The sequence below is a fragment of the Amblyomma mixtum genome, chromosome 5, assembly GCF_055824585.1.
Source record: "Amblyomma mixtum isolate Tamu chromosome 5, ASM5582458v1, whole genome shotgun sequence".
Lineage (NCBI taxonomy): Eukaryota > Metazoa > Arthropoda > Arachnida > Ixodida > Ixodidae > Amblyomma > Amblyomma mixtum.
In genome coordinates, this window is record NC_143016.1 from 194400460 (window position 1) to 194421314 (window position 20855).

Below are 20855 nucleotides of genomic sequence, written 5' to 3' on the forward strand. Positions count from 1 at the left end.
GAATGCTAAACTGGCGTTTCCTACTAAGACCTCAATATGAATACCAGGGTAAGTGCGACTTTTGTCATTTTCATGTTCAGAGTTTCTACCTTATCTGGTTCTCGCGCTTTCTTCAGTGACATAATCTGAGCTTAGATAAGTGTGAGCCATCTAAACTGTTAAAGTAGCCTGGAGCCGCCCGTTTGTGCGCATAAGACTAATGTGTTTCTTGCATTGTTCAATAAATCAGTTGTTAGTAGCGCTCCGTGTGTGTCGTTTCCTTTCTTTGTGTTCGTCTTTTGTGCTGAACCAAGTTTTAATTAAGTCCCACCAACTAGCCAAGCACGAAGTTTTGTTAATGGATAGATGAATGCAGCAGATGAATGCAGCCTCTGGCACCGTGAGTGATGGATGAGGGGGGAGGGTAGAGGCGTTTGTCAAGGAGGAGTTCGAGGTTGACCTATTTTATGGTGCGGCGAAGGGTGAGCCTCCCACTGTCCTCCGAAGGCTTGAGCCAGGCGATCAACGGTGCCCGGAAAAGTTTGTCGCAGGTGAGCTGATGGGCCAGATCTTTGCCGTCGATCCCCGAATGCCCAGGCACCTAGCGGAGGAAAACGATGGAAGGCTACAGTGCGGAGACCGCTCCTTCGACCTCCTGTTGGAGAGAAGGGTTAGGGTGCGTTTCTGTATGTGGTGTATAGCGGCTTGCGAGTCTCAATAGAGTGTGTACTCTTGGAGAGAGGGAAGGAGGGCAAATGACAGAAGGGCATGCGCAATGGCGAGGACCTCGAGGAACATTGCGTCCGGAGGGCGTAGATACGGCCCTCTGGTGTGGGTTTCAGGAGCGGGGTGGTGGGGATGGTACAGGGCGTAGCCGCAGAAACCTCGAGGAGCCACGGAGTCATCTTTGTGGGCAACACCTTGGGTACCGAAGAGAGGGGAATGGTGGTGCGCGGCCGCATGACGACCGCCGGCGTGCAGGACGGGAGACATGTTGGTCGGGAGGGGAAGGATATAAAGATTAAGAGACCGGGTAGGAATAGGAGAGGTAAACGGGGAGATTGGAATGGCCGAGATACCCGCTTGAGTCAATAAACACTGACCCTGACGGGTAAGGGTAAGCTGACCTCCATCATATATTTTACGCCGATGACATATCACTCTCCGGTGGTCGTCTGGCTCTTCCAGTCGCCTACTGGAGACCCTGCAACGTGACCTAGATCTCATCGACTCCTCTCTCACCACCGCTGGCCTCTCTCCTGCTCCAGAGAAATCCGAGCTTCTCCTTCTCAACCATTCCTCATACCAGCGCTCACAAAACCACTTCGTTTCTCTCCACCTTTCTGGCTCTCCCATTCCTGTCGTCACGCAGTGCAAAGTTCTTAGCTTCCTTTGCATGCGGCCAAGAATGCGCAAGCCCTCCACCACGCTGTCACTCGGTAACTCACCTCCTGCGCCGCGTGGTCACTGGACGCTAACCCTTTCCCTGCCACTCCCGAGATAACTCGGGCTACCACATATGCACACCCCCTGCCGCTCCCGATAATACTCGCGTAAAAAAAAAACGATGCAAACATGCAGCGCCATCTATAGAGAGACGCTAATAAACTTATAAATCTTGTAGGGTGAATTTTACCCAACAGATGGCGCGCATGTTTCCACATCCGAGTCGCTTCGTTTTCGTTTTCGCACAGCAGCCATGTCAGGCAATGTGCCGCACTCGTCCGCGCTTTGACGGACGAATAAATTCAAAACTGCTTGTGAATTGGGAGTCCAATGATAATAAGAACGAGGAAGGAGCCCACCTAAGGGCCTTGTCAAGTGATGACAGCGATGAAGCCAACCTGCCACCAAAAATCCGCGTAAGAAGAGGCAATCCGACAGGCACGATTGGTGCTGCAAGATTTGATTCAGTACAACTATAAGATTATTCATGATGAAGTTTAGCGCCAAAAACGAGGACAAAGTAGGAGTGAAGACACAACACGAGCGCTTTTTCGCAACTAAAACTTTAATGGAAGAACACATAACATATATTTTAAGAATTGGAAAAACAGCGCAATCAAAGACGAGACACAAGAGAAGGACAAAACACCAGCGCTGACTAACAACCAAATGGTTTATTGCTACAGGCAAGGCAGCATATATATGAAATGGCACGAGTAAAAAACACAATATAAGCATGAGAGAAAGATACCGCACAACCACACAACTTGACTAAAAAAAAGGCACGTCACTGATTAAGATACGCAAGTTCCTTTGAGAGTAGATTTATGGATGGGCTGCTGATACAGGTGTTACCGAGCTTTCTGATATGGCAAGCCTCCGAAATGAGCCTTGTGGTCTCATCTTTATAACGGGCGATGATCGTAGTCCGATTGAGGTGCGCTTCGCAATCTTCACACTCAGCACAGTGCACAGCAAGGTGCATCAACGATAGACTGCGTGAACATGCAAAAGATATAGAGAACAAGTCTCGCAGAAACCACCTTGCTGTGCACTGTGCTGAGTGTGAAGATTGCGAAGCGCACCTCAATCGGACTACTATCATCGCCCGTTATAAAGATGAGACCACAAGGCTCATTTCGGAGGCTTGCCATATCAGAAAGCTCGGTAACACCTGTATCAGCAGCCCATCCATAAATCTACTCTCAAAGGAACTTGCGTATCTTAATCAGTGACGTGCCTTTTTTTAGTCAAGTTGTGTGGTTGTGCGGTATCTTTCTCTCATGCTTATATTGTGTTTTTTACTCGTGCCATTTCATATATATGCTGCCTTGCCTGTAGCAATAAACCATTTGGTTGTTAGTCAGCGCTGGTGTTTTGTCCTTCTCTTGTGTCTCGTCTTTGATTGCGCTGTTTTTCCAATTCTTAAAACATGTACCAACCAGCCCGTATTTGCCCTCTTCTGAATAACATATATACCCATCTCGTGAAGTAAATCAAAAAGAAGAAACATACATGATATGGTCAAGATAAACCTTAGAGGGCGATACATCTGAAGAGTGCTGAGGGTGCAAAAGGTACATAAAGGGTGCAAAAACAGGAAACTTCATGGTCACAATCACAATCACGAAGGCGAAACCAAAATACCAAAAAAACCAAAAAAGGGGGGAAAGGAAAAGATATTAATTCCACGTGTGATCCAGGTATGCCAGTTCTTTTTGATTTACTTCACGAGATGGGTATATATGTTATGTGTTCTTCCATTAAAGTTTTAGTTGCGAAAAAGCGCTCGTGTTGTGTCTTCACTCCTACTTTGTCCTCGTTTTTGGCGCTAAACTTCATCATGAATAAGATTCAACTCGCCCAACTTTCCACCTTACTACTATAAGATTATCCTCAATAAACATGTCTACATGTCCTGCAGAGCATTTTAGTGCGTTACTAGCAAAAAATTTCCAGGAAACTAACATGCAAAAAAAAAACCCGGCAGGGTGTGTGCAGCTGTGAGCAAAAAAACCTGGCAGTGAAACGGCTAAGGTCTCCACAAGGCTCATGTGTGCCGAGTTGCCCACGCACTGGCTCTCAACAAGGTCTTGTACTTTGCTCCCTACGCTTCCTTCACTCAGACTCAACGCTCTCGAGACTGCCCTTGTGCGCTTCTACAAGGCAGCTCTCAACCTCCCTATCACTACCTCTACCGCTAAGCTCTTTGCCACAGGCCTCTTCCATCCTCTCTGTTCTCTTCTCACTATCCATCGTGACTTACAAAGGGTATACATTTTATAAAATTTCGCATCAGTTTATCCCCAGCCGTACCTCTCGAGCGCCATATTGAAAGCTGCCCCCGTCCGTTCACCTCGAAGGAACACGCAGGGTCAGCATTTAAATTGTACTTGCAAAGCACTACTTAATACACCGTAAAGACAGGGACGCAGACCGAAGAGACAAACGCAGCGCTGACTAGCACGTACGTTTATTCTTGCAATTTACATCTATACATACAAATGGCCTGTTTCACGAGAGGTGGCAAATTGATAAAATGCGCAAAAGGAAGACAAAATTCTATTTACGTGTAGCGCGTTGCCAAGTACGCCGGTTCTCCGGATAACGCACGGGAATGGGTTTTAAGATGCATGGACGATCAAGTAGCCTGCTCAACTGCCTTTGTAAGTTGGAATGTTCTGTTATAAACGCTACTATTTCTGCTGATTTCACCCGACGAGACTCGCGTATCTGTCCAAAGTGTATCCAAACAGCTCGAAGTCGTACATGTATATGGCGTACAACATAAGCACCTGTTGTCGCGAGAGCTCCGCGAAATAACGCACGGATGTCCCTCTCGAGTTGTGCGTTCTGCTTTTGGCGTTCATCCTCGGAAACGACCAGCCGGCCAGTCCAATTTTGGGCAGCAGGTGCTGCAGGTCAGCGTCTAATGTCTCCACTTTTCCGATGATATCGTACCTGCAACATGAGCATTTTCTTTTGAATACAGGCCATCCGTTTTGTTCCCAGATTGTTAAAATATCAGCAGATAAAAAGCATAAACATACGCAATTTTACTTATATGCTCCTTTTGTTTGCCAATTGAACCACTACATAATATGCCATCATGTATGATTCTCGTAATCTCGATGCTTTTTCCTTGAAAGTTAAATCTTACAGCGCTTCCCTGGCCATTACAAAGCTTACATGCTTGAATTCAATCCACAATGGAAATTGTACAATTGGCTGATAAAGTGCACTTCTGAAATGTGCGTATTATTAATGACTTCCTGCTACAGGGAGAAAAAATAGTTAAGCCAAAAGTAGAAAAGATCGCGATGCTTTTATTAACAACATTGTTCGTCGAACAGCACGTTCGGTGCACTAACACGATAAGTATACACGCATACACATTGGGGCGATGAATGGATGTCCGCGCGCTTCGCGACCTCTGTGCACGTAAAGAAATGGTCTCTTAACCTGCAGCCATCCACTTCGTGGTATTCCATAGCGCACTACAGCTTACGGGCGGTAAACAAACTTTCCATACCACACTGTACCATTCCTTGCGGGTTAGCTATAGACCTTATGCAAAAACTAGCGCCCCCTTGCGTTGACCGCGCGCGTTTCCGCCATGTTGGGGGCTTACGGATACCGCATTATATGGCAGTGCGGGAATATATCGACGCGCACGCTGGCATTTATCGTCGTCCAAGATGCCCAAATACTACTCTGTACCTTGCTGTACACAAAGAGGACTCACGGATAACCAAGGAAACAAGGTAAGAGTGCTAGCTTCGTGCACTTTTTTTATTTCTCGCCTGGAGCACGATGCGAGGCAGCAGGAAGCCTCTTGCGGGTGTCGAGTGCTTTTCGAGAGTTAATAATCAGATCGTAGACGAAGTCGCAACACAAATAACATTTACAGAACTAAAAAGGCTAATAAGTCGGATGTTTGCTCATCTTGTATTTGCCGAGGAGCGCTCCTGCCTGCTAGCAGTTACGGCGCACTGCGTCGGTCAGCTAGTAGTTTCTCACGCGGGATTAGTTTTGTGTCTGCCGCTCGGCTTCATGTGCCCGTTTTTTTATCCTGAACATTCGGTTTGCTTTTAAGCAAGACTTACGCAATCTTAAATTTGGGAAGTGTCACAGCGAACGGATCCGCAACGGACCTTCGCGTAGCCCGTGTCAGTGACTTGCGTACGTAGTAGGCAGCGTAAATCGATCATTTACCGTTCGTGGTCGGCTTTTCGATCGTCGCTTATTTTGTGAAGATCGTATTTTCCAAGGTAGGACCCAAAGTGCAGCGTCGCCAGTCATGGTCGGGCGATCAATTTGCCGAATACGAATCGTGGGGAGCAGAAATGCGAGCAACACAGATGTTCAGGTCGTCTTTATTATTATTATTTTTACGCGCCGAAGCTACACCTGGGCTATGAGGCGCGCAGTAGTGGAAGGCATCGGATTAATGTTGACTACCTGGGGATCTGTAACTTGTGCCGAAACTTCGATATACTGGCGTTTTCGTTTTTCGCCTCCATCAGAAAAACGACTGCCGCAGCAAGGATCGAACCCACGTCCTTCGGCTCAGCAGCACAACGCCGTAGCCACTAGGTGGCTATGCTGTCACCAGGCATTTTAGGCTTTATGTAAATTTGAAAACAGCTCATAACGTATCGTCCCTAATGCTCGACTAATTGTTGTTCTGACTTATTTCAGATAATTAACCTCACTGTAGCATGATACAAGAAGTTATCTTGCAATTGTCCATTAAGCAGCAGTTTTCAGAAGAACATAACTACAAAATCTCTTCTTAGTTCCCATGTAAACAAGATGTTTAGCAAAGCATGCATTGAGCCAAATGCAGAAAAAAATTATTTCCAGGTATGCAGCATATTTTACTGTGCGTTTTTCTTTTGCAGGTGTCTTTCCACTGCATCCCAGATGAGCTGAACATGCGCAAAGCATGGCTAATCGCCATAAAGAGAAATTGCCCGTTCAACATTGCGACTGCCCGCATCTGCTCAAAGCATTTCACAGAAAATGACTTCCTCAGGAACATAGCTAGTGAGCGCAGGAGGCTAACTGTCACGGCTGTACCATCGGTGTCTGCATTCTCCATGCCGAAGACAACCCGAAAGCCACCAAAAGCTCTTAAAATAAAAAAAACTTAAAATAAAATAAAAAATAAAAACTTAAAGTAAAGCGATCGCACACGGTCCGCACCAAGCAACTACGTTGACTCCATGACCACAAGCCCCCAACATGGCGTCGCTTGCTTGTTTCGGTTTTCTTCCGGTAGATGGCAGCACTTTTGCATAAGGTCTATACGTACCATAGTATACTGGGTAGTGAGAATCAGTAAGGTTACGCCGTACTTACAATACATCTCTACATGCTCTAAAATTGGCCGTGCTGCGGCAAAAAATAACCATAAATTTGCGTTATGTTCTAAATTGGATTAATCTGGAATCCATCTCAAGGTGTAAATATTTAGGAATGCACCTGAGTTCTAGCGAAGGATTTTTACTTCCCAATGATTAAGCGCTATATGGCTCAGTGAAGGAAAACCCGTCACAGGAAGTTGTCCTCAGGCGTTCTCCACAATATGTGTCCACAGGAAGTGGCACCTCTCAGGTGAGCACATTTGAAGAAGAAATTAGCCCGCACTGGGTTCAAACCGAGGCCCTCTGCGCTCCAGGTGGGCACGCAACGCATATGCCACGAAGGGGTTTTTCTTTCGTTTATTTCATAAAAATCAGCCCCGCTGAGCTATCGTATTCTTTTCGTACATACGCACTATTCCGCAATGCAGTGACACATTCTCATGTCTTCATACACTGCACTCCACCAAGGTATGAAAACTGCGGTAGACACACACAGGTGTGAAGAACTGGCAACCATTCAGGCGGCCAGTCCAATTCGCCATAAACACCCTCACCAAGGCGCCCCGAAGAGGGACTTAAATGAACGAGGTGGATCTGTGTTCGTTCGAGTGTGTAACAGTGGCACGAGGTGAACGCCTTGTGATGTGCATGACGGTAAAGCATACTGGCGATATGTAGTGATGTTAGACAATGATGACTTGCAGAAAAAGTGCCTTACGTTTCAATGCAACACACCGCAGTGCCCTGTAATTTTTTTCTTTCCTGTAGACGTCCCTCCCTTGTCGTCTAATGCAGGCTTGATAGGAGAGCACGGTGACATCAATGAGCAATTTTTTTGCCTTGGTCGGGGACGGGCGCCGGTTTTTGTGCTGATGGGACGTCTAATGTATTCGCACTGAAAGTTAAAATGTTCATTGGCAGCTGAGAGCGCTCCAATTTTGTATATAACCACTCGACTGGTGTCGTATTGTATTTGCATGCATTTGAAGGTAATACTGAAAAAGAAAACATTCTTCAGTGGTAAAGCGCCCGGCCCACGACTCATGGGACCGCGGTTCCAGCTCTGGCTCGACCTTTTTTCTTTTCAGAACAATTGCTTTTCTTTCGGAGGCAATAAGAATAGGTGATGGAGAGACGCCTCTACCATGTAGACCAATGAGAAATTCTGCTCTGAAGTCAAGACTGTTTTACTGTGTGACTGTTTTGGGTTGTTTTAATTACTTGCGCGAGGATGCTGTGACGTCACAGCCCTCTCGGGCAATAGTGATTTTCTGGACAGGCCAACAACAACTACGCCGGTTTCTGTACTGAAAGGGACCCTTAATTCTGCAGATTTAAATGCCACCTTCAAGAAATACAACGGGGCAAACTGCGCGTGTTCTCTGTATACAAATTCTTTCTTCATTTGTTTCGTTTAAAGAAGAGCGGAACCCCGTGGCTATTTCTGATGTTTTGAGAAAAGGCTGCTATTACCGTTAGTTACAAATGTCTAAACTACGGAGATTAGCTAGATGTGCTTTGCCTACTGAAAACTTCCAGCTCTTTCTTTCTCTGTTGCTGTTCTTATAGCATCTAACAAATAACGATCAACTGCAAACATCCGGTAAACATAGCGCTGGGAGAAAAATTGTTCCGCTTTCACAACTGCATGGAGCATGCACCTTTAAGCGCAGGGAGAAGAGAGAGGCAACCTGTAAATATTGCTATAACTAGCGAAGAGCATCGAAAACACTTTCAAATTTATTTGTACATAGTGAAATGCTGAGGGGCCGGTTCACATGCCGAACATTAATTAGCATTGAAAGAGATATTTCAAGGCTGCTTATGGACGTGGCCGTAGAAACATCACCACGCCTTCATTTTAACGCAGAAATTTTTACACCTGCTGCGCTGACACTGGAGCTTAAACAAATTGGAGATATCTGTGCAGCCGGATTCGTTCAAGCTCTTTCAAGTACGCTGCGATATACATCATACTAGGCGTTTCATCTAACGCTTTACACGATTTAAAAATAGGATTTTTTGAGTTACAAGAGCACTTTCTTGGCATACCTTTCAGTGGTATAATGCATCAGAATACAGTTAAGACGTGCTAACTCGCAAGCTGGCTAAGTAATATTCAACAGTTAACTTATGAAGACATGAGGATGAGTGTCTGCATTGCCACCAAGTTGGCTTAGTCGTTATGGCGCTCGGTTATGGGGCTGCACTAGATTCGCAACGTGTTTTATTAATCCGTTATTGCTAGGCTCCTTATTCTTGAGAGGCGTGAGCCCACCATAAGTAATATACATATCGGCTGCTGGAATTTCGAAAACACGGACACCCTCAGCGATGCGGCCCAGCAAATTCTGGCTACATCATGCAGCAATACAGTGCTTTCGAGAAGCTTCGAGGGAAAGCAACCTGTCCAGTGCACGTAACAAGCCGAAATAACCAAAATTTATTGGGCCAGAGCGCCGACAGTAAGCGCGCTTTGGAAACTCAGAAAACAGATATGAACATTAAGTACGCCGGGCTGCACGCCTATGAATAGGTTTGCTTTATGAGGTTTAATGTCTCAAAGCGACTCAGGTTATGAGAGACGCTGTAGTGAAGGGCTCTGGAAATTTTGACCGCCTGGGGTTCTTTAACGTGCACTGACATCGCACAGTACACGGGCCTCTAGAATTTCTCCTCCAAAGAAATTCAACCGCCGCGGCCGGGATCGAACCCGCGTCTTTCGGGTCAGCAGCCGAGCACCATAACCACTGAGCAACCGCGGCGGCCAGCGCGCCTCTGAATAATTAAGAAGCCTAGCCGCAATAGTTGTAAAGTTAATTATTCAATATTAGTCAATATTAGCCTTCTAATTAGCACGTCTTAGTTGTATTCAAACGTGCTACATCGCTGACAATGGTATTCATAAAAAGCGCCGTTATAGCTCTAAAAGCATATTTTTTAAATTGTGTAAAATTTCTATGCCACACAATGCATATTAGACTATTTATATTCAACTTAGCAAAATCATATTGCTAGACTTATAAACTTGGCAATTTCACATGAGTATCGATGATAGCATCCAGAATCTGTATCGCAAATCAGTTTTAGTTCGGTATCTCGTATCAGTATCGGCAATACAATTTGTAGGTTATCGGTATCGAAGGTACTTTTTTCAAGTATCGCGCACAGCCCTCGAAGCTACACCGGCTGTTAATAGTGTAAATGTCGTGACAGCACGGCAGTGTGCTCTGTTCGCGAGCATCACGTACCCGACACCATGAGATTGCTCCCGAATGAAAATTCCCTTCAATGCGTAAATTTTACTTTCTTTCTTTTAACGAGGCCTCCACTGTGGCTGACTGGTTATGCCGCTCTGCTGCTGACTCGAGAGACAAGGGTTCGAACCCGGCCGCAGCTGTAGAATTTTTATGGAGGCGAAATTTTAGAGGCCCGTGTATTGTGCGATGTCAGTGCGCCTTCAAGAATCAAGTGATCAACTAATAGCTGCAGCAAATGTAGCGCTTGCTAAGCTTGATGAATGGACCCAAAAAAATAGCTTGAAGATTAATGCTGATAAAACTAAAGCAGTTTTGTATCATACTAGGAACAAAAACATAGACACACAAAACACAATTACACTACGGTCAACTCCTGTAGAGATTGTGTCTAGTTTCAAAACTCTGGGGGTCATTTTTCAAAACACAATGTCATGGGATGCCCACATAGATTATATTACAAAAAACTATCACAAATAGTAGGCATTGTTTCGCGAAATCGCCATGCATTCCCTCGCTACATTCTGATGCTGATTTATAATGGTCTTTTCTCCCCTAGACTTAATTATTGTCACTTGGTATGGGCATCGACTACTAAATCTAATATAGACAGAGTGCTCATTCTCCAAAAAAAGTTTTTAAGAGCTGTCGAAAACGTACCAATGCACTACCACACACATGAATTATTTAAAAAATACAATGTAATTCCAGTAACAAAATCCTATGACTACCGGCTTTGCAAGTTGTTCAAACAAGAAACTAAATGTAACAATTGTACTAGTATTCAGAACATAGCTCAGCTAGAAAATAATGTAGATTCCTACCAGACGCGTCATTTTGAACCATGGAAGGTTAACACAAGTAGAACTACATGCGGTCTACAAATGCTGCAAAACAAGTTACCCCGATTACTAAACAGTTTGCAAGCTAAAAATATCCAACTCGACAATATAACTTTCAAAGCACTGCGCGATCTTTTCAAAACGAAGTAAAATGAGTAAAACCTGAGGGCAGAAATATGGCGTTCACGAAGACAAAGAACGATACCTTGCACATATTTCACAGAAACATACGTAGCATAACAAAAAACTTGAACTTGCTGCTCGCCTATCTTTCCCAGCCCCGAAAAGCTTATGACGTCATCGCAATATCGGAAACTTGGCTCAGAAAAGGCGAAAATGTTCTCATTCCTGATTACCTAACACGTTCACATCCACGTGATTCACTTTCGCGTGGTGGTGGCATAGCGCTTTTTGTTCACAACAGTCGCACGTATACTCAGCATTGCAAAACGTTTCCTGCAGCACACCTTATATCGAAGCATTATTTATCAGACTGGACAACTCTGTTATTGTGGGTGTCGTGTATAGGCCCCCCAATTCAACTTATTTCTTCAAAAACTTGAATCAGTACTATTCACCCTCGTGTGAGAACACAAATACCCGGTTATAATTAGCGGAGACATTAACATAGATACCTGTAACGTACACCATAATGACTATGCGCATCTGCTAAATTCCTTTAATTTTCGGAATTTGATTACCATCCCCACTAGAATTGCCGGCGCATCTGCAACGGTCGCTGATCACATCTTAACCAATATAACTTCGAATATAAGTGCAGGGGTATGCAACCAACCTATTTCTGATCATCTACCTACCTATATAACGGTACAAAACGTCATTAAACCGAGATCAATACCCACCAAAGTAATTACGAGAATCGATTACACTTTGCTCAGATCCAAAATTCAGTCTATTGACACTAGTACTATATACCACGAAGACATTGAAACTGAATTCTCCAATCTTATTCACACTCTTACGTGCGCTACAACAAGCAGCAGTACGAAGTTATCTGCAAAGAATATTACACACGCCTCATTGAACATAGCGCTGGGAACTCCAAAAAACTGTGGGGAATTGTGAACAGTGTTGGTAAACCGCGCCAACAGACGCTTCCGGCAGTTATTGATCAGAACGTTGTCGACCACTTTAATTCATATTTTACTACAGTAGGGATTTCAGCCACCTCTGCAAATAACACAGATGTAAACTCTTCGTTACCCAGTCCACTACCAAATACCTTTTTTCTAGAGGACATTGAACTTAGCGAAATACATTCTACATTGGCAACTATGGCTAACAATAAAGCCACTGGATTAGATGGAATAACTGTAGGTATGTTGAAAGACAGCATTGATATCCTCGGTCCTATAATGTCACGAATATTACACGGCACACCGTTAGGTACACAAGAACTGTTTCAGTCTGCCGAACGGTCACCAGCAAGCAGGCGAAGCACTTCTTCCTCGTCACAAGCGAGATGGCGGAGCACTTCTTCTTCGTCCACTTCTAAGCTGTATCATTGCTCCCTCCTCTGCAGCATCGCCTCGATGCGGGCCGCTTTCATAGAGGGGAAAATGGGTTGGACACGGAAAGTTAAACACAGCTATCACGACACAGAACCAGTGGCACTCAGCGTCACGTACAATCAGCAGGACGGTCGTAGTACGGCTTCATACGAACGACGTGCACAACATCCGGATGCGGTGGTCTGCGCGATGGGCGGCCTGGGGTTGTCGGTGAAACTTCGTACGTCACGTCGCTAATGCGGCGGAGAACTCGGTAAGGTCCGAAGTATCGGCGCAGTAATTTTTCGGACAACCCACGGCGACGAACTGGTGTCCAAACCCAGACATGGTCGCCTGGTTCGTACGTAACAAATCGCCGTCCGAGATTGTAGCGGTCAGCGTCGACGTGTTGTTGACGGTATATTCGCTGCCTGGCCAGTTGACGTGCTTCTTCAGCCCGCTGAACGAAAGTGGTGACGTCAAGATCTGGCTCTAGGTCACACTGAGGGTCGACGGGCAACATGACATCCAAAGAAGTAACAACTGGACGACCGAAGACAAGCTGGAAGGGCGTGAGCCGCGTTGTCTCCTGCAGGGCCGTATTGTAAGCGAACGTTACGTATGGGAGAATTTGGTCCCACGTTTTATGCTCCACATCCACATACATGGAGAACATGTCGGCCAGGGTTCTGTTAAGGCGCTCTACCAAACCATTTGTCTGTGGGTGGTACGCTGTTGTACGCCTATGGCTGGTGTGGGTCAGATCTAGGACTGCCTGAGTGAAGCGGGCCGTGAAAGCAGCTCCACGGTCAGTAATGATAACCGCCGGAGCCCCATGACGCAGCACGATGTTGTGTACAAAAAACGTAGCTACTTCGACAGCAGTTCCGTTTGCAAGCGCCGTTGTCTCAGCGTACCGCGTCAAATAATCCGTCGCGACAGCAGTCCAACGTTTTCCAGTGGATGACTTCGGGAAAGGGCCGAGTAGGTCCATTCCCACTTGTTGGAAAGGCGTCTTCGGAGGCGCTATGGGATGAAGAAATCCTGCGGGTTTGAAGGGAGGAGACTTACGGCGCTGGCAGTCGCGACAGGTTTTGACGTATGTCCGCACTGATGAACGTAATCTGGGCCAGTAGTACCTCTGCCGAATCCTCGCTAAGGTACGACTGACCCCCAGGTGGCCGGCAGATGGTTCGTCGTGGCAAGCGCTCAAGATATCAGGTCGCAACTGGGACGGGACTACGAGCAGAAATGTTGCGGTGTTGCTCTCAAAGTTGAGCTTGTAGAGGACGCCGTTCTGCAGAGTGAAAGATTTGAGCCCACGAAGAAAAACACGAGGAACGCGGGGACCATCGCAGCCTTCCAGGTACACGATGAGCGGCGCTAACTCTGGGTCCTCCCTTTGAAGCTGCGCCATATCGGTTGCGCTAACAGCACCAAGGAAAGAGAAGTCTTCAGTGATTTCCGGGGAAGCCAGGTCCACTGGCACGCGTGATAAACAATCCGCATCTTGGTGCTTCCGCCCCGACTTGTACACGACCGTTACGTCGTACTCCTGCAAACAGAGGCTCCACCTCGCCAACCGCCCAGATGGATCTTTTAGGCTGGCCAGCCAGCATAACGAGTGGTGATCGCTGACAACGCGAAAGGGTCTTCCGTATAGGTATGGGCGGAACTTACTGATGGCCCAGACTACCGCAAGACATTCTTTCTCAGTCGTTGAATAGTTGCATTCCGAGCGCGAAAGTGTACGGCTTGCGTAAGCGATGACTCGTTCGGCGCCATCCTGCCACTGTACCAGGACCGCCCCAAGGCCTACGTTGCTAGCATCAGTGTGTATGTCGGTCGCTGCGGCGTCATCGAAATGGGCGAGTATCGGTGGACGTTGCAGGCGGTGGCGGAGCTCCACGAAAGCATCCTCTTGGTCGCTTCCCCACAAGAAGGGTGTGTCGTCTCTGGTCAGCGCTGTTAAGGGTCCAGCTATTTTGGAAAAATCTTGGACGAATCGTCGATAGTAAGAGCACAGTCCCAAAAAACGTCGAAGAGTCTTTTTGTCAGTGGGACGCGGAAAACTGGAGACAGCAGCGGTCTTGTCAGGGTCTGGGAGAACACCGCGCGCTGTGACAACATGGCCGAGGAAACGAAGCTCTTCAAAACCGAAATAGCATTTCTCAGGCTTGATCGTAAGTTGCGCACATTGGAGCGCCCGGAGCACTGTGCGCAGCCGCTCCAAGTGTTGCTCGAAGGTGGGCGAGAAAATGACGACATCGTCCAGGTATACGAGGCACGTCTGCCACTTGAGCCCAGATAAGACAGTGTCCATCATGCGCTGGAAAGTAGCCGGCGCTGAGCACAGTCCAAACGGGAGCACCTTAAATTCGTATCGACTATCAGGCGTCACAAAAGCAGTTTTCTCGCGGTCTCGCTCGTCCACCTCTATCTGCCAGTAGCCGCTTTTGAGATCTAAGGAGGAAAAGAACCTGGTATCACGTAGTCTGTCGAGTGCATCATCAATCCTGGGGAGCGGGTAAACGTCCTTTTTGGTCACGTTGTTCAGTTTGCGGTAATCGACACAAAATCTCAAGGTGTTGTCTTTCTTTTTCACGAGGACCACCGGTGATGCCCATGGGCTTGTCGACGGTTGAATGACATCGTCGGTGAGCATTTCGTCCACTTGCCTTTTAATGGCTTCGCGTTCCGTCGAAGAAACGCGGTATGGGCGCTGGCATACGGGTGGTGTAGTGTCGTCGGTGATGATGCGATGCTTTGCGACAGGCGTACGACCGACCCTGGAGCTTGTGGCAAAACAATCCGCGAAGTCGGTTATAAGCGCCGAGAGGAGAGCCTTCTGCTCAGGCGCCAAATCCGGATTGATTCTGACGGACGGAAGGACAGGACATGGTGGAGCCTGGTCTTGAGGGCTTGTCTCCAGGGCGCACACTTGAGGCACTACGGCGAAGTCATGCAGGAAGGCGACAGCCGTGCCCTTGGCGAGGTGCTGCAACTCGTTGGCAAAATTTGTAAGGAGCACACTAGCACAACCGTCTTGTAGTTGGACGAGCCCGCGAGCGACGGCTACTCCCTTCTCGAGCAGCAGGGGTACGTGGCTATCAGCGACACCTTCGTAGTCGTGGAATAAATCGTTCCTAACGAGAACTAGCACACTGGACCGGGGTGGCACCATTACGTCGTCGTCAACAAGTCGCAGAGCAGTGAAGCGTGAGTCGTCTGTGTCAGTGCGCGCCACGGCCCGTTTAGTCGAGAACGTGACCCGTGCTTCGGGCAGGTCAATGACAGCACCGTTCGTGTGGAGAAAGTCGAGACCGAGGATCAAGTCCCTCGAACACTCACGGAGGACTACAAATTCGCCGACGTACACAAAACCACGGATATCGACACGAGCTGTGCACCTGCCGGCGGGGATAATCAGGTGACCCCCAGCAGTGCGAATGCTAGGCCCCGACCACCCTGTCAATACTTTCTTCAGTTGTAAGGCAAGGGCCAGGCACATGACAGAATAGTCGGCACCAGTATCCAGCAAAGCGGTCACGTCGATTCCGTCAATTTTGACGCACAAATCGGAGGTAGCGCGTCGGATGCTGTCGCTACTCGCTCCCGGAGAAACATCGTCGCGTGGCAGTGGGGCAGGAGGATCTTCACAAGTCCCGGCATCAGCGGCCTTGCCTCCAGAGGCCGCTGGAATCAGTTTTCCCGGCGTGGACTGGGAGAACGGCGTCCGGAGTAGCCTGCGGCTTGACGGGGGCTTGGAGAACGGTAGCGTCTCGGCGACGGTGATTGAGCCTCCTGGTGGCCTGACGTGATGTGGTTCTGGCGCGACGACAGATGGAATGCTATCTCCTGCGGTCGTTCCCCGTTCTGAGGGCACGGGTCGTCCGGCGCGAAACCACGCAGGCCCACGCGGCGGTATGGGCACGCCCTGTAGAGGTGACCCGCCTCGCCACAGTGATAGCAGAGGGGCCGACGATCCGGGGCACGCCACACTTCACTCTTTCGCGGTCGCTGTTAGGCTGGCGGAGCGTCACCACGAGGGGAGCTCGACGAGAGCACTGCTGGAGTCGCGGCAGTAACGTCGTACCCAGGGGCCTGGCGCAGGACGGACGCATACGTGGGCCGTGCATCAGGCTGGCGAGGATCCTCGGAAATCTGGTGCTGTTGTGCTGCCAGGCGCACCTCGTCCCGGATGACTTCGCTCAGTGGCGTGAAAGATGGCGTCTCGGACGGCGTACGGAAGGCCTGCAGTTCCTCTCTGACGACAGATCGGACCAGCTCGCGTAGAAAGGCCGCGTCGATACCGGGAGGCATGGAGATGGGATCAGGCCCAAAGGTGTTGACGTCGCGATTGTACTGGCGGGCTCGCTGTTCCAGCGACTTCTCCATAGTTGCCGCCTCGGTGAGGAACTCTGCCACAGTGCTTGGTGGGCTGCGCACGAGTCCTGCGAAGAGCTCATGCTTGACACCCCGCATGAGGTGGCGAAGCTTCTTGTCTTCTGTCATGTTGGGATCCGCGCGCTTAAAAAGGCGAGTCATGTCCTCGTAGTACATGCGTACACTCTCGTTGTGGCGCTGGTTGCGCGAGTGTAACGCAGCTTCTGCTCGCTCACGACGGTCTGCATTCGGAAAAGTGGCTTTAAGACTGCGGCAGAAAGCTTCCCAGGACGTAAACGAAGCTTCATGGTTTTCGAACCATGTCCGAGCCGACTCTTCAAGTGCAAAATAGACATTGTGGAGCTTACGGTTGTCACTCCAGCCGTTGTAACGGGCAACCCGTTCGAAGATCTCGAGCCAATCCTCGGCGTCCTCGAACACGTCGCCATGAAACGACGGGGGTGTTCGTGGCTGATGACAGAGGATGTGCGCCGGGAGCGTGGTCTCAGTTGCCATGGCAGCTGGTGCCTCCGAAGGCCGGGGTTGCGTCGCCCTGGTTGCAGCGGGAAGGAGTCCAAATTCAGGGGACGCTCCACGGAGGCGGCGGCCGCGGCGCTGGTGAACTGGGGTGAGATCCGTATTGGTCGGTAGCCTACGCGGGTCTGGAAGCGTACCCCGCACCTCCACCACATTCGTCACGAATATTACACGGCACACCGTTAGATACACAAGAACTGTTCCAGTCTGCCGAACGGTCACCAGCAAGCAGGCGAAGCACTTCTTCTTCCTCGTCACAAGCGAGATGGCGGAGCACTTCTTCTTCGTCCACTTCTAAGCTGTATCAATATTATGGAAGACAGTTGGGCTAGTTGGTGTGTATTCGTTAGTGACTGCGACATTGCAACTATCGTTGGGAAGGACAGGACCCAATGTACTAGAAAGGAGTATGATCATGGAAGACAGTTGGGCTAGTTGGTGTGTATTCGTTAGTGACTGCGACATTGCAACTAGCTGTTATGTGTGCATTAAAACGTCAGCTGAAGTCTAGCGTGCTGTCCCGTCGGTTCCTTTTGTCGCTGTCCTTGTGCTTTCCACGCTAGTTGCAATGTCGCAGTCACTAACGGTCCTATATTACGCCACGTTCTAAATCACTCACTGCAAACCGCCAAGTACCCAACGCCGCTAAAAACCGCCCGAGTAGTTCCAATATACAAGGATGGAGACAGCTCAAGCCCTTCTAGTTATCGACCTATATCAGTGCGCAGTGCTGTTAATATCCTTTTCGAAAAAATTCTTGCAAATCGAATTAATAGATTTATAGAAAAATACCGTAAAATTTGTCCACAGCCACACGGCTTTCGGCAGCATCATTCAACATCAACTGCAGTCCAGTTATTAGCCGAAAAAATAAACTGTGCTTTAGTTTGGTTTGGTTTTATGGGGTTTAACGTCCCAAAGCGACTAAGGCTATGAGAGACGCCGTAGTGGAGGGCTCCGGAAATTTTGACCACCTGGGATTCTTTAACATGCACTGACATCGCACAGTACACAGGCCTCTAAATTTCTCCTCCAAAGAAATTCAACCGTCGTGACTATGACATAGTCACCGTCGTGACTATGTCACCCAACGTACCGTTGTATGTGCAGGTGTTCTTCGCGAGCATCAACGTCGTTTTTGGAGGAACAACAGCTATCTGGGACGATGGTCGCTCTCGGCTTCGCAGCAGCGTCAACGCTTCTCCGGGCTTCCGCACGGACAGCGATTACACCGGACCGTTCATGGAAAACCGCACCACGCTGCCGCCGCCGCCGCCGCACGTGGATGCCGCCTACTGCGCACACATCTTGAGCACGATCACAACGGGAACCGCCCACAGCAAGGCTCGGCTGCTGCCTATAAATGAGAGCTCGACGACGACCAGCTTCAGTGGACACGGCGGCACCGTCGTGACTATGTCACCCAACGTACCGTTGTATGTGCAGGTCAGTCATTCGAAATATGGCTTCTATAGCGACGACCGCTGTCTTATAGTGTTGCCGTGTCCACACCTTGTGCTACGCTGCTTTTTGGAGTGTTTCTCGTTGGCGGGTTTGTTATTGAAATTATCCGGCGATGTAGAGGAAAATCCCGGTCCAGTGACAGAAGAAATGTTCACAGAACTAATCCAGAACCAAAAGGAGATTCTGTCAAAACTCACTGAGGTCCAGGTTAATCAGGCTTCCTCTGAAACAAGAATGCTTGAAATGCAAGTTCGCCTTCTTGCAATTGAAAGGAAACTAGAAACCTTGGATGATACTCAGAGCAGGCTCGCAAACATTGAAACGGTTGTTGACAAGTGGGATGATGATATGTCACGCCTTGCTAAACAGGTTGATGAACTAGATAATCGTTCTCGAAGAAATAATTTGATTATTAGAGGTGTAATTGAAGACGAAAATGAAAACGAAGTGTCATTGATGAAGAAAGTGACCGAAGAAATTTGTAGCGATATCCTTAGGGTGAGTGTATGTTCCATTGAAAGAATCCACAGGCTTGGCAGGTATTCACCCGAAGGAAATCGCCCGATTATCTTCAGAGTTGGGGACTATAGGGACAAAGTAAAAATTTTGAGTAATTGTACTAAACTTAAAGATTCAGGAATAAGCATTAGTGAAGATTACTCCAAACGAGTAGTGGAAATTAGGAAAAAGCTTTGGGATTCAAGTGCAGAAGAAAGAAAAGATGGCCGTAAGGGCAAACTTGTCTTAGATAAACTAAAACTGAACAACGTGCTGTATGGCTGGAACGACGTTAAGAATGAGAGATACAGAATTGCCAGCACCACCGGAAGTGGCAACAAGTGACACGATGAAAGCAAGCAGAATGAGTTTAAGATAGTGAATATAAATGCGCGGAGCATATTAAACAAATCCGACTCACTGGAAGTAATAGCTATGGAACATGAACCTGACGTTATTGTTATAACGGAGACATGGTTACATAAGAATATAAAGGACGCCGAGTTCGTGCCAGCTGGATATAAAGCATTCAGAAAGGACCGAGCAGGAAGAGGTGGTGGCGTAGCCATACTGGTCAAGCAAAATGTTTTGTGTACTGTCCTGCATCAATCGGGCGATAAGGAAGCGGTATGGATCAAAACTAAGCTTACCGATCGAACCGTTTATATGGAGCGGTATATAGACCACCAAATTCCTCACTTGACGTTATTACCAATATAAGAGAATTTATGGAAAGAAATATTAGAGGAGGAGAAGGAGTAATTCTCTTAGGCGATTTTAATTTACCGGGAATTAATTGGAGCTCCTATGCACCCGGGGAGATGGATGTGGCAAGCTCTGAACAACTTTTGGACTTGGTATTTTGTTATGATTTAGTACAAATAGTAACCGAATTCACAAGACTGTGTGATACAACATCATCTATTCTTGATTTAATTTTTGTGTCTCATGGCTTAATAAGGCACTTGAGAGATTGTCATGTTGAGGACGGATTATCAGATCATAAAATGGCAATAGCTTCATTCAATATGTCACCGTCTGTCTCATCATCTGAACCAATAAGAGAGGTTTTGAATTTTCAGATCGCGGATGATGTCAGTGTGCTAGATTATCTTGAATCTTCTTTCGATGAATTCATGTACCTCTACCACTCAGAACTGAGCACTGATGCTTTGTGGAGTTTCTTTTCCAATGCCGTGACCCATTGTATCGAGCACTTTATACCAAAGAATAAAAAGAAGAGCAGGCGCAGGAATCCATGGATTAACAGAGAAATTATCCATTCGAAAAGGAAAATTCAGCGGAAACGAAAAGCATGTTCCCAAAATTGCAATGTGGGTGACACAGCTTGTATTCGCCGCATGAGACATGACTTGAAACACCAAATTAGAGAGTCAAAAAACCGTTTTTTTAATGTTACACTGAGGAAGTTTCTTTGCGAGGCACCGGCGAAATTTTGGAGGTATGTTAATCCACCAACCAGGCAACACTGTTCAAATGCTGAGGTTAACACTCAAGAAAGCACTGAACAATTCAACCTTCAGTTTTCCTCTGTTTTTACGAAGG

The 20855-nt window shown here is 47.6% G+C and overlaps 2 protein-coding genes across 2 annotated transcripts in view; one reads left to right on the top strand and one right to left on the bottom strand.

Annotated features, from left to right (window-relative positions):
- Positions 1-4136: 4136 nt before the first annotated feature.
- The window catches only part of LOC149345318 (carbohydrate sulfotransferase 9-like), a 59435-nt gene continuing 42716 nt past the window's right edge, over positions 4137-20855 (bottom strand). Inside the window, exon 3 of the mRNA XM_089547403.1 lies at positions 4137-4386. Within this exon, the coding sequence (XP_089403529.1) occupies positions 4137-4386 (250 nt within the window). The remainder of the gene's footprint in view (positions 4387-20855) is intronic.
- On the top strand, positions 18408-19634 carry LOC149345319 (uncharacterized). Its single transcript, XM_089542823.1, has one exon. It carries the CDS (start codon positions 18408-18410, stop codon positions 19632-19634), a length of 1227 nt encoding a protein of 408 aa, XP_089398949.1.